Raw genomic sequence first — 14,074 nt, forward strand, 5'->3', positions numbered from 1 at the left:
GAAGACAGCAGAGTGGAATACCATGCATCTCTCCAAAGCCTTGGGCTCTTCTGGCCCGATTCTTAACGTTCGACGCAGCTGCCTGCTAGCTCGCTGCTCTGGGCTGCTTCACCCCCCCACAGTTCACCGCACTGGAAGCCCTCGCTCTCAGACACCAGTAAGTCGTGCAGAGTGTGGCTATGTGGCATGCTTGTCCCACTGTCACCTGGCCTCACTGAGGTGTTTTTAATGAAATTTGACATTACCAAACTAGAGCATGTGATATTATTCAAATACTCATAAACATCTTAATCGCATTTGTTAGGTATATTTTAAGTGACCGCAATTAGTGTTTAATGATGACTTGACTTGTTACTTTTGTAAAAAGGTAATGGATTTTTTTAAAGCAATTACCTTAAGAATGACAGTTCAGTAGGAACACGTGGAGGTATGGAATACACACATAATTTTGCATATCACTCTATTTTTTAAAACGGGCAAACTATTCACTGTTTATATGTGGAACTGGAATCAGTGTGTTGTGGAAGAGTCATTGTATGTTTTCATTTTAGTTTCATTTGCAGCAGCAAATTATTAAGGCACTATATGGACAGTCTGCAAAAATGGATTTTCTGATGACATTAATGAATTTTCGGCATGCGGAAATCTTATTGAAGATAAGTGAACACATGTGAACAAGATCTTACAAGTACATCATATTTTCAACCACTTCAAATCGGAACCTTGCAGAGTTTTTTAACTTAAAATAATTTTACTTGTGACACACAATGGTTCACTTTCTAATGCTTTGGATGACGATTTAAATGCAAAGTAGATATACGAACTTCCACTTGTTTTACGAGATGACTTACTTGAGATGTTCGACCGACCTTCCTTGCTGGCTAACCTGCTGCTGCAAACTCTCTTTCACTTCTTCTCCGAAGTATGCTGATAGGTACAGGAATCTCTTAAGACTCTTATTACTTATAAAAATAAGTAGACATACGAAGTTTCATTTGCTTCAACTAATGACATATATTTGAAATTCAGTCATTTTACAAATCCCACTCTTCACATAAATATATACTGTTTAGTACGTCTCTCGTGTCTCCAAACATCAGAAAGAAAATAATTTACATATCAGAGAAATGTGGCTTAAACACCTTGTCCATTCTCAATATGGATCAGAATACACGTCTTCCCTTCAACCAGGCTAAGACAAGAGTTCTTCTCAAGAGTACCTTCTCAATTATTCTCATTATTATAACAATGTTCACTGACACAATTAGCACATAATAACATAGAAACTCCATCGGTCTTCTGAGCCCTTTCACTTTGCCACGAAGAAAAATGATCCTAATCGCACTCCTAATGATCCAACTCCCCAAGACACCATCCAAATTGAACCCTGCCTGGAACAGTTCCGTCCTCCGTCGCAGCGGGACCCACCTCCTCTTCCTCAAAATCACCCTCTCCAAACCTTCCAGGAATTTCTGACTTCCAGCCTTGTAACCGCCCCCGGTGTAAAACCTGTCCCATGCACCCTCCCACCACCACCTACTCCAGTCCTGTAACCCGGAACGTGTACACGATCAAAGGCAGAGCCACATGTGAAAGCACCCACGTGATTTACCAACTGACCTGCCTACACTGTGATGCATTCTATGTGGGAATGACCAGCAACAAACTGTCCATTCGCATGAATGGACACAGGCAGACAGTGTTTGTTGGTAATGAGGATCACCCTGTGGCTAAACATGCCTTGGTGCACGGCCAGCACATCTTGGCACAGTGTTACACCGTCCGGGTTATCTGGATACTTCCCACCAACACCAACCTATCCGAACTCCGGAGATGGGAACTTGCTCTTCAATATATCCTCTCTTCCTGTTACCCACCAGGCCTCAATCTCCGCTAATTTCAAGTTGCCGCCACTCATACCTCACCTGTCATTCAACATCATCTTTGCCTCTGCACTTCCGCCTCGACTGACATCTCTGCCCAAACTCTTTGTCTTTAAATATGTCTGCTTGTGTCTGTATATGTGTGGATGGATATGTGTGTGTGTGCGAGTGTATACCCGTCCTTTTTTCCCCCTAAGGTAAGTCTTTCCGCTCCTGGGATTGGAATGACTCCTTACCCTCTCCCTTAAAACCCACTTCCTTTCGTCTTTCCCTCTCCTTCCCTCTTTCCTGATAAGGCAACAGTTTGTTGCGAAAGCTTGAATTTTGTGTGTATGTATGTGTCTGTCTGTGTTTCTATCGACCTGCCAGCGCTTTCGTATGGTAAGTCACATCATCTTTGTTTTTAAATATATTTTTCCCACGTGGAATGTTTCCCTCTATTATATTAATTCATGCTTATTTAGACTACGGCTAGCAATAACTATGGTTTGGTGTTCTACATTATTTGGATCCCACTTTCCTTGGGAAAGTTCAGCAGCAATACCATAATCAGATGCATCTTTTGACAATTTAAATGGTTCACCCATAACTGGATGATGTAATATGGGTGATTCAACATGCACACTTTTGACGTTTTCAAATGCATAATTTGACCCTTCATCCCAAGTCCACAGTACTCCCTTTCTTACTAAACATAAAATTCTCATGTCATTTAGTTCTTTCCCTCGTATGTACCATCGATAATATCCGGCCATACCTATTAATTCTTTTAACTATCTTACATTTCTGGAGAGTGGACATTCTTTGGTAGCCCTGGTGCGTTCAGGGTCCGATCTAATTCCCTGTACCCCTATAATATGACCTAAGAACGTAAGTTCTTGGCGTGCAAAGTACAATTTAGATAGCTTTACCGCAATACCTTTCTCTTTAAATTTTTTAAAGTCTTGCACAAAGTTAGACAACATTCTTCCCAAGTAGCTGATATTATTAGTATATTGTCTACATATACTATCAAATCCTTCAATAAGTCTCTCCCCAGTGCCTTATCTAACACATGTATAAAATGTAAATAAGTTATACACAACTGCAACCAGTCACTTTTTTGAATAATAATGCTTTATTCCATGAACTGGTTTTCGAACCTTTTCAGGTTCATCTTCAAATGGTTTCGGGAGGATCCGGGAAGTTACATCATTACTGGTAGTAGCATAATGCTGGGTGCTGATTCTTTGGCAGAAAGATGGGTCACACTTTAATGAATCGCCATGACTATAGCTTATCTGTCGATATGGATGTAAATTTAGTTTTTACTTACTGCAACAGTATAGGTATCTTTTTGCGGATCTGTCTGCCTCCATTTTGATGTCCAGAACACTTTCACACAAACTATATTAGTTTACACTTTGACAGTGACACTTTTCCAGCATCCAGCATGCACTTTACAACTGTTGCTTGTAACAAAGATCTTGACAGAAAGATATGGAATAAGCCTACTTTGCACAGAGATGTAATGTGTTGTTCTTTACACGTGTTAAAGTCGATATAAGGGCAAGTAGTTTAATCAGAATGGCGATAACATGAGAGCACAAGATAAAATAAATAAATAAATTACTACAAGAACAAATTTCAGGTGATCTGATATCTTATTTCTACTTGTATATTACAGGCAATTATATTATTTTCTTTTTCTTTTTTTTTTATATTTTTTTATTAATAGCAATTATCATGTTTGGCATTAAGATGAATCCCAAGGAATCAATACTACAGAGTTATTGTATCTGCAGTGAGATGCAGCTGTCTGTATGACTATGACCTGTATATTTAAATTATTAACAAATCTTCAGATGAACTGTTGGCTTATTTCTGTTGTTACGTTAACATGATCTGGGGTATTTTCAAGAGCAAATTCTCTTTATTTTAGTTAAAGGTATATGTATAAGAGTTATAGTGATTGTAGTGGACTAAAGCTGTTTGTATGGCTGTACATTTAATATTTAAAAAACCATGAATAAAAATTCTTTAACTGTTGACTTATTTTTATTCTAACATTAGAGTGATCTGGGATATTGGTAAAGGCAGCTTCTGTTTGTTCCAGCTAGAATTAATATGTATAAAGTACTGATTTATGTTAGCAATGGAGGGCTTTAACATTTAGAGATATGGTACAGGTCTTATTTTGTGGTAATATATTACATTGACACCGGTGTGGTTAGGATGTAAGGAGAGGGAGGGGGTGGGTCATTGGGAGGAGGGGGGTGGGGAGGGGGTTGGGGAGCCGGTGTAGGGTTCGTTGGGTGGTTACTTGTTTTGAACTAATAGATCTTCAAAGTTCTAAAGGAAAAATTTGTTTCTCAGTTCAGTTTGATCATTGAGTAGGTAGTCAGGTGCTGTATTTGTGTAGATAAATATTTTAATTTCTTCAAGAAGGTCAAGTATTGTGCCTTTGTTGGCAAAATGTAGTATTTGGAGATTCTGTTCTATGTTGTTTGCAGAATGATTGTGTTGGGCAAGATGTGAGGCAAAGCTGGACTTGTTCAGGTTGTTAAGACGGAGTGCATCTATGTGTTCTTTAAATCTTGTTGTGAAGCTTCTACCAGTTTGTCCAATGTGGAAGTTTGGACATGAGTTGCAAGTGAGCTTGTACACACCCAACTTTTGATATTGTTGTATAGTGGTTTTGGTGCTGTGTATGATTTTATTTTGTATTTTGTTGTTGGTGAAGAATCTTATTTTTATGTTGTACGTCTTGAAGAGGTTGGCAATTTGGTGAGAAATCTTCCCTAGGGAAGGCAGGCTAACAAATGTGGTTTTCTTGTTTGTGGATGGTTGTTCAGCAGTTGGTTGATTTAGTTTTGCTGTATGGATTAGTTTATCTATTATTGCAGGGTTGTACCCATTGGTGGAGGCAATTGATTTAATAATTTCTGTTTCTTTTTGTCTTTCACTTGTGTCCATTGGGATTTTAAGCATGCGATTAACCAATGTTCTGAAGAATGCTTTTTATGTTGGTCTGGATGGCAAGAGGATTTGTGTATGGTAACATTGGTGGTTGTTGGCTTTCTGAAAATTTGAAATTTATGCTTTTGATTTTTATTTGAGATTGTTAGATCAACATAGTTAATGCCTTCTGGTGTTTCATGTTCTACTGTCAATTGGATTTTATTGTGTATTTTATTAAGTTCTTTGGCTAGATTATTTATTTCATCTGCTGCTCCATTGAACAGAATGAGTGTGTCATCAACATAGCGTTTGTAATAAAGCAACTTATCTTTTAGTTGGGTTTGGGACCTGAAAAAGTTATTTTCAAGGTTATTGATATATATGTCTGCTAGCAAGCCTGCAAAATTAGTACCCATTGCCAGTCAATCTTCCTGAATGAATGTAAAACTTGTTGTTGAACAGGAAGTAGTTGTGTGACAATATAACTTCCAGGATCTCTATGAGTTCATAGATTTCAGCTCTACTCATTGTCCCATGTTTGAGTAAGTTATTCCTTATTAAACTAATTGTTTCCTTGACAGGTATGTTTGTATATAGGTTTACTATGTCAAGAGATGGAAATTTAGCTGTGACTGGGATGGGGATATCTTTTATACTATTGATGAGCTCATAACTGTTTTTAATGGAGTAATTATTTTCAAATACATATTCCTTGCGGATAATGTCATTAAGTTTCTTGGTGATTTTATAACTTGGGCTATTGATAGAGTTCACAATGGGATGTATCGGACATTCTGATTTGTGGATCTTAGGCTGTGATCTCAGTTTCGGTGCTGATGGGTTCACCACAATACAGTGCTTTGTTTCTAATGGTGTCAACAAGAAGTTTACATATATATTGACATAGTCTAGGAAGAAATGGGCAACAAGTTTATGGCTAAGTTCTAAGTGCATATTATACAGCTTTGAATTGAGCAGATCTTTCTTTTTGTAAAGAGACCTGATTTCAGTTTTTAACAAAATAATTTCACATCGTGCTTTTGCTATCTTGGCTGACATACTTTGACTCGTTATTTTTATTTTGATATAATTTGGAGTCACGTTTTCTGAGAGACACTTTTTGTTAAATTTTATTGCATGGATGGTTTTCGTTAGTTTAAGTTTACATTGCCGAAATGACCCTACTCCCAAATTCCACGATAAAATTAAAAAGTTACTTAAAAACTGCAACTTCTTGTTGACACCATTAGAAACAAAGCACTGTATAGTGGTGAACCCATCAGCACCAAAACTGAGATCACAACCTAAGATCCACAAACCAGAATGTCCGATATGTCCCATTGTGAACTCTCTCAATAGCCCAAGCTAAAAAATCACCAAAAAACTTAATGACATTATCCGCAAGGCATATGTATTTGAAAATAATTACTCCATTAAAAACAGTTATGAGCTCATCAATAGTATAAAAGATATCTCCATCCCAGTCACAGCTAAATTTGCGTCTCTTGACATAGTAAACCTATATACAAACATACCTGTCAAGGAAACAATTAGTTTAATAAGAAATAACTTACTCAAACATGGGACAATGGGTAGAGCTGAAATCTATGAACTCATAGAGATCCTGGAAGTTATATTGTCACACAACTACTTCCTGTTCAACAACAAGTTTTCCATTCAGGAAGATTGACTGGCAATGGGTAAAGATTGACTGGCAATGGGTAGTAATTTTGCTGGCTTGTTAGCAGACATATATATCAATAACCTTGAAAATAACTTTTTCAGGTCCCAAACCCAACTAAAAGATAAGTTGCTTTATTACAAAAGCTATGTTGATGACACACTCATTTTGTTCAATGGAGCAACAGATGAAATAAATAATCTAGCCAAAGAACTTAATAAAATACACAATAAAATCCAATTGACAGTAGAACATGAAACACCAGAAGGCATTAACTATGTTGATCTAACAATCTCAAATAAAAATCAAAAGCATAAATTTCAAATTTTCAGAAAGCCAACAACCACCAATGTTACCATACACAAATCCTCTTGCCATCCAGACCAACATAAAAAGCATTCTTCAGAACATTGGTTAATCGCATGCTTAAAATCCCAATGGACACAAGTGAAAGACAAAAAGAAACAGAAATTATTAAATCAATTGCCTCCACCAATGGGTACAACCCTGCAATAATAGATAAACTAATCCATACAGCAAAACTAAATCAACCAACTGCTGAACAACCACCCACAAACAAGAAAACCACATTTGTTAGCCTGCCTTCCCTAGGGAAGATTTCTCACCAAATTGCCAACCTCTTCAAGACATACAACATAAAAATAAGATTCTTCACCAACAACAAAATACAAAATAAAATCATACACAGCACCAAAACCACTATACAACAGTATCAAAAGTTGGGTGTGTACAAGCTCACTTGCAACTCATGTCCAAGCTTCCACATTGGACAAACTGGTAGAAGCTTCACAACAAGATTTAAAGAACACATAGATGCACTCCGTCTTAACAACCTGAACAAGTCCAGCTTTGCCTCACATCTTACCCAACACAATCATTCTGCAAACAACATAGAACAGAATCTCCGAATACTACATTTTGCCAACAAAGGCACAATACTTGACCTTCTTGAAGAAATTAAAATATTTATCTACACAAATACAGCACCTGACTACCTACTCAATGATCAAACTGAACTGAGAAACAAATTTTTCCTTTAGAACTTTGAAGATCTATTAGTTCAAAACAAGTAACCACCCAACGAACCCTACACCGGCTCCCCAACCCCCCCTCCACCCCCTTCCTCCCAATGACCCACCCCCTCCCTCTCGTTACATCCTAACCACACCGGTGTCAATGTAATATATTACCACAAAATAAGACCTGTACCATATCTCTAAATGTTAAAGCCCTCCATTGCTAACATAAATCAGTACTTTATACATATTAATTCTAGCTGGAACAAACAGAAGCTGCCTTTACCAATATCCCAGATCACTCTAATGTTAGAATAAAAATAAGTCAACAGTTAAAGAATTTTTGCCATGGTTTTTTAAATATTAAATGTACAGCCATACAAACAGCTTTAGTCCATTACAATCACTATAACTCTTATACATATACCTTTAACTAAAATAAAGAGAATCTGCTCTTGAAAATACCCCAGATCATGTTAACGTAACAACAGAAATAAGCCAACAGTTCATCTGAAGATTTGTTAATAATTTAAATATACAGGTCATAGTCATACAGACAGCTGCATCTCACTGCAGATATAATAACTCTGTATTATTGATTCCTTGGGATTCATGTTAATGTCAAACATGATAATTGCTAGTCATAAAAAATATAAAAAAAAATAAAAAGCAAATAATATAACTGCTTGTAATATACAAGTAGAAATAAGATATCAGATCACCTGAAATTTGTTCTTGTAGTAATTTATTTATTTATTTTATCTTGTGCTCTCATGTTATCGCCATTCTGATTAAACTACTTGCCCTTATATCGACTTTAACACATGTAAAGAACAACACATTACATCTCTGTACAAAGTAGGCTTACTCCATATTTTTCTGTCAAGATCTTTGTTACAAGCAACAGTTGTAAAGCACTTGCTGGATGCTGGAAAAGTGTCACTGTCAAAGTGTAAACTACTATAGTTTGTGTGAAAGTGTTCCGGACATCAAAATGGAGGCAGACAGATCCGCAAAAAGATGCCTATACTGTCGCAGTAAGTAAAAACTAAATTTACATCCATATTGACAGATAAGCTATGACAAGTTCAGCTTTGCCTCACGTCTTGCCCAACACAATCATTCTGCAAACAACATAGAACAGTCATGGCGATACATTAAAGTGTGACCCATTTTTCTGCCATAGAACCAGCACCCAGCATTATGCTACTACCAATAATGATGTAACTTCCCGGATCCTCCCGAAACCATCTGAAGATGAACCTGAAAAGGTTCAAAAACCGGTTCATGGAATAAAGCATTACTATTCACAAATGTGACTGGTTGCAGTTGTGTATAACTTATTTACATTCAATATACAGTCACGGTTCTAAAAAATCCGAAATGGATAAGCATAACGTGTATAAAAATCGGACACATAGATATTAAGTCCGAATGGTAATACATTGAAATAATATGATTTACAATCAATCAAAAATGCTGTATATTTTTTAGATTCTGGATGTAACTTTATTTGTCAATATTCTGCAGTCAAATCCATTGTGCTAAAAAATGTTGCCTTTTCAAATTTGGATAACAACTCATCAATATTAATTGGTCTGTCTCTTTCTATCTCTATAGGTCCATTCAGTGTACGAGCGTCTAACACTAATCGTACTCCCCCTGTAGCTTTTCTCACCATGACCAGAGGATTATTCATTATGCTGGAACTTCATTCTATAATATTGTTATCAATCATTTTGTTGATTTCATGCCTAACTGCTTCTTTCAAACTTACTTTTATTGGATATGGTTTGTAAAAGAATGGGATGTCATATTTGATTTTGAGCTTACAAATGTAGTCGCTGATATTACCTGGACAATCTGAAAACACTACTTCATATCCCATTAGAATTTTGTATAAATCTCGTCTCTGTTGTTCGGTTAATATTAGGGATTCATTAACTTTGATGAAAGGAGAAAATAAAAAAATGCAGTAAATGAAGCAGGCAAAAAGGAATACAAACGTCTCAAAAATGAAATCGACAGGAAGTGTAAAATGGCTAAGCAGGGATGGCTAGAGGACAAATGTAAGGAGGTAGAGGCTTATCTCATGAGGGGTAAGGTAGATACTGCCAGAGGAAAATTAAAGAGACCTTTGGAGAAAAGAGAACCACTTGCATGAATATCAAGAGCTCAGATGGAAACCCAGTTCTAAGCAAAGAGGGGAAAGCAGAAAGGTAGAAGGAGTACATAGAGGGTCTATACAAGGGCGATGTACTTGAGGACAATATAATGGAAATGGAAGAGGATGTAGATGAAGATGAAATAGGAGATATGATACTGCGTGAAGAGTTTGACAGAGTACTGAAAGACCTGAGTCGAAACAAGGCCCCCGGAATAGACAACATTCCATCAGAACTACTGACGGCCTTGGGAGAGCAATTCCTGACAAAACTCTACCATCTGGTGAGCAAGATGTATGAAACAGGCGAAAGTCCCTCAGACTTCAAGAAGAATATAGTAATTCCAATCCCAAAGAAAGCAGGTGTTGACAGATGTGGAAATTACCGAACTATCAGTTTAATAAGTTACAGCTGCAAAATACTAACGCGAATTCTTTTGAGACGAATGGAAAAACTGGTAGAAGCAGACCTCGGGGAAGATCAGTTTGGATTCCGCAGAAATGTTGAAACACGTGAGGCAATACTGACACTATGACTTATCTTAGAAGAAAGATTAAGGAAAGGCAAACCTACGTTTCTAGCATTTGTAGACTTAGAGAAGGCTTTTGACAATGTTGACTGGAATACTCTCTTTCAAATTCTGAAGGTGGCAGGGGTAAAATACAGGGAGCGAAAGGCTATTTACAATTTGTATAGAAAGCAGATGGCAGTTATAAGAGTCAAGGGACATGAAAGGGAAGCAGTGGTTGGGACGTGAGTGAGACAGGGTTGTAGCCTCTCCCCGATGCTATTCAATCTGTATATTGAGCAAGCAGTAAAGGAAACAAAAGAAAAGTTCGGAGTAGGCATTAAAATCCATGGAGAAGAAATAAAAAGTTGAGGTTTGCCGATGACATTGTAATTGTGTCAGAGACAGCAAAGGACTTGGAACAGCAGTTGAATGGAATGGACAGTGTCTTGAAAGGAGGGTATGAGATGAACATCAACAAAAGCAAAACGAGGATAATGGAATGTAGTCGAATTAAGTTGGGTGATGCTGAGGGAATTCAATTAGGAAATGAGACGCTTAAAGTAGTAAATGAGTTTTGCTATTTGGGGAGCAAAATAACTGATGATGGTCGAAGTAGAGGGGATATAAAATGTAGACTGGCAATGGCAAGGAAAGCGTTTCTGAAGAAGAGAAATTTGTTAACATCGAGTATAGATTTAAGTGTCAGGAAGTCATTTCTGAAAGTATTTGTATGGAGTGTAGCCATGTATGGAAGTGAAACATGGAAGATAGTGTGGACAAGAAGAGAATAGAAGCTTTCGAAATGTGGTGCTACAGAAGAATGCTGAAGATTAGATGGGTAAATCACATAATTAATGAGGAGGTATTGAATAGAATTGGGGAGAAGAGGAGTTTGTGGCACAACTTGACTAGAAGAAGGGATCGGTTGGTAGGACATGTTATGAGGCATCAAGGGATCACCAATTTAGTATTGGAGGGCAGCGTGGAGGGTAAAAATCATAGAGGGAGACCAAGAGATGAATACTCTAAGCAGATTCAGAAGGATGTATTCTGCAGTAGGTACTGAGAGATGAAGAAGCTTGCACAGGATAGAGTAGCATGGAGAGCTGCATCAAACCAGTCTCAGGACTGAAGACCACAACAACAACAACAACAACAACAACAACAACAACAACTTTGTCTTGTATATCAGTTAGATGTACTTTTTGATCTACATTATCGATCTTTGGTGACAGTCGTGCTGTAGCTGCTAATCGCAGACACGGACACTCCGTTGTTTGTTTACCAATGTTGTTGTCTGTCACAAATGGTGTCCAACATCTGCTATCCCCTTTACCAAAACAAAGAAGATTTTCATCAAAGTTTAAGATAACTTTAAACTCTAATAACCAATCTAAACCAAACAATACATTTCTATTACTATTTTCTACTATTAATAGTATATGATGAAATAATATACTTACAATATGACAGTTCACTCGAGTTTCGTATTTTACAATTTTACTTCTCGTTCCTGTTATCCCGTTTATATATATTTCAGTCACTGGCAATAATGGTAAGTGCTGTTTATCCTGTATCAAGTTAAAGAATGCACTAGATATGAGTGATACCTCACTTTCTGACTCTATAAATATGTTAACCTCCGAAGTTTCCACTGTCCCTATTATTATAGGTTGTGGGTTATTAGTAACTAAGCTTGGTTCTTCAAGCAGTAACCATTCCTTTTTAGGTTTTCTGTGTGTGAAATTAACAGACTTATAACAAACCAGGCCTCCTAGTGTATCTCCACAACCTGGACCCCGGCCCTGCATCCATATCGAACCATGTTTTCCTCATTACCACTCATTACGGGTTGGTTACCAAGTCAAGATACCACTTTACCATTCTGTGTTCTATTGTTACTCAGTACAAATTCCTGAAAGTTACTGGACCTAAATTTGAAGGTGGATGCTTCTTTTGGTAATTGTCGTTACAATTTTTCTTATTGTATTGGTGCACTCTTGCTAGGTTAGCCTCATGTTTCTTGAAATTATTTCCACTATTTCTTTTATAATTTGAATTTTCCCCTTGGTGTAAAGTTTCATTATGGTCCTTATTTATAGCATCTAGTGAATCAACTAAAGATAACAACTCTTCTACTGTTTTCCAGCCGCTACATAAGATATCTTTTGTTGCATAGATGGGTAATTGTCTAATTAAAATTTGTACCAAGCCTCCTCCTTCCATTGGCTTATCTAAATACTGAGGTCACAAAAATGCTTTTGGCCAGTAAGGCCTTCATTAAAAATTAGATGAGACACACACACACACACACACACACACACACACACACACACACACACACACACACGTGACTGCAGTCTCAGGCTTCTGAGACCACACTCTTTTTGTTGTGCCTATCTGCGATTCAGCATCTCCACTATATGATAAGTAGCAACTTTCCCTTTCACAATATTGTTACATTCAAGCCTGGATTTTCCATTGTTCAAAATTTAGATATGATTGCTGTTGTCAGTCCTGTTTAAAATTGTGGTAATATATTTTACTTCATTATTTCAGCACTGAAGCCAATCATTCGCTTTACATAGAAGGCATCTTGTAAACAACAATATAAATTTATTGTTGAGAGCAGTTGTTGAAGATTTGCCCATGCTTGATGTTAATGAGTCTATGAGCCATTACTAAATTCATCGTGATTTATTTCTTCCTAATAATCTCCTGTTTTCCTTAATTTAAAAATTGATAGGCAGTTGGGAGGAAGCCTTGGAAGTTACATGCATGAAGGAGAATAATGCTGCCCCTCTTGCCAAACGGAATTACCATTCTTCCTTGATTTGTTTCATCTCTACACCCTTCTTGTGAACATGGCCAGAACTGCTCCTTGTTTCATCCAACCACATTCATCCAACCACATTGGATTGGAAGGAAGTGACAGAACAGAGGGAGGAGACTGCTGAGAAGAGGATGTTTGGGTGTAGGGATTAGTGAATATTGAGACCAGGAGAATTATGGGAATAAAGATGTATTGCAAGGGTAACTTACATCTACATGATTTAGCAAAGCTAGTGTTGCATTGCGAGGGTAACTTACATCTACATGGTTTGGAAAAGCTGGTGTTGGGGGGGAAGGATCCAGATGGCACCGGCTGTGAAGCAGCCATTGAATCTGGGTACATTGTGCTCAGCAGCATGTTCTACCACTCTATGGTCAACTCTGCTCTTTGCTACAGTTGGCAGTGACCATTTATTTGGATGGAAAATTGTTTTGTGGTGATGATCACATGAAATGCTGTGCAAAAATTGCAACAGAGCTGTGTAACCTGTCCCTCAGCAATTCCAACTAAACTGATCATGTTCATAAGGTTTTGGGTATTGAACCTTTAAGGGAACTGACTTACATCAAACCACAGCTGATAATGGAGAATAAACTGTAGCCTAGTTGTGCAAGTTGTGTCTGTAAGTATCTGTCACATTGTTAATCAGAAATGATGGCAATGTCTTCTGTAATAAAAGATTGTGACTGTGTACATAGTTTATTCAACTTCCAACAATAGAAACACAGCTAACCATGTATCTCACTTTTTCACGTTGATGAATGTGGCACATCCAAATCCATTCACTCTGAATAGGCCCATACTGTTCAGCCTTCATATGTTCATTAATTACACCCATCAATGTAATTATTAATAATCTTCCCCTTTAAATTTGTGTATTTCTGCCTCCCATCTCTTCCATCAGATGGGCACTCAACTGACTCCATCCCAGTACTGACTTCACATACTCATTACAGCCTAGCATTGTTGGTTTGACAAGCCAATGCCGTATCTGCTGGAAAACACGTGAAATGGCCGAAAGTTC

The 14,074-nt window shown here is 37.4% G+C and overlaps 1 protein-coding gene across 1 annotated transcript in view; it reads left to right on the forward strand.

Moving 5' to 3' along the window:
* Window positions 1–14,074, forward strand: part of LOC126412250 (protein PTOV1 homolog) — a 350,177-nt gene that overhangs the window by 247,978 nt on the left and 88,125 nt on the right. Inside the window, exon 9 of the mRNA XM_050081748.1 lies at window positions 2–157. Within this exon, the coding sequence (XP_049937705.1) occupies window positions 2–157 (156 nt within the window). The remainder of the gene's footprint in view (window position 1; window positions 158–14,074) is intronic.

The sequence above is a fragment of the Schistocerca serialis genome, chromosome 7 (assembly GCF_023864345.2).
Source record: "Schistocerca serialis cubense isolate TAMUIC-IGC-003099 chromosome 7, iqSchSeri2.2, whole genome shotgun sequence".
NCBI lineage: Eukaryota > Metazoa > Arthropoda > Insecta > Orthoptera > Acrididae > Schistocerca > Schistocerca serialis.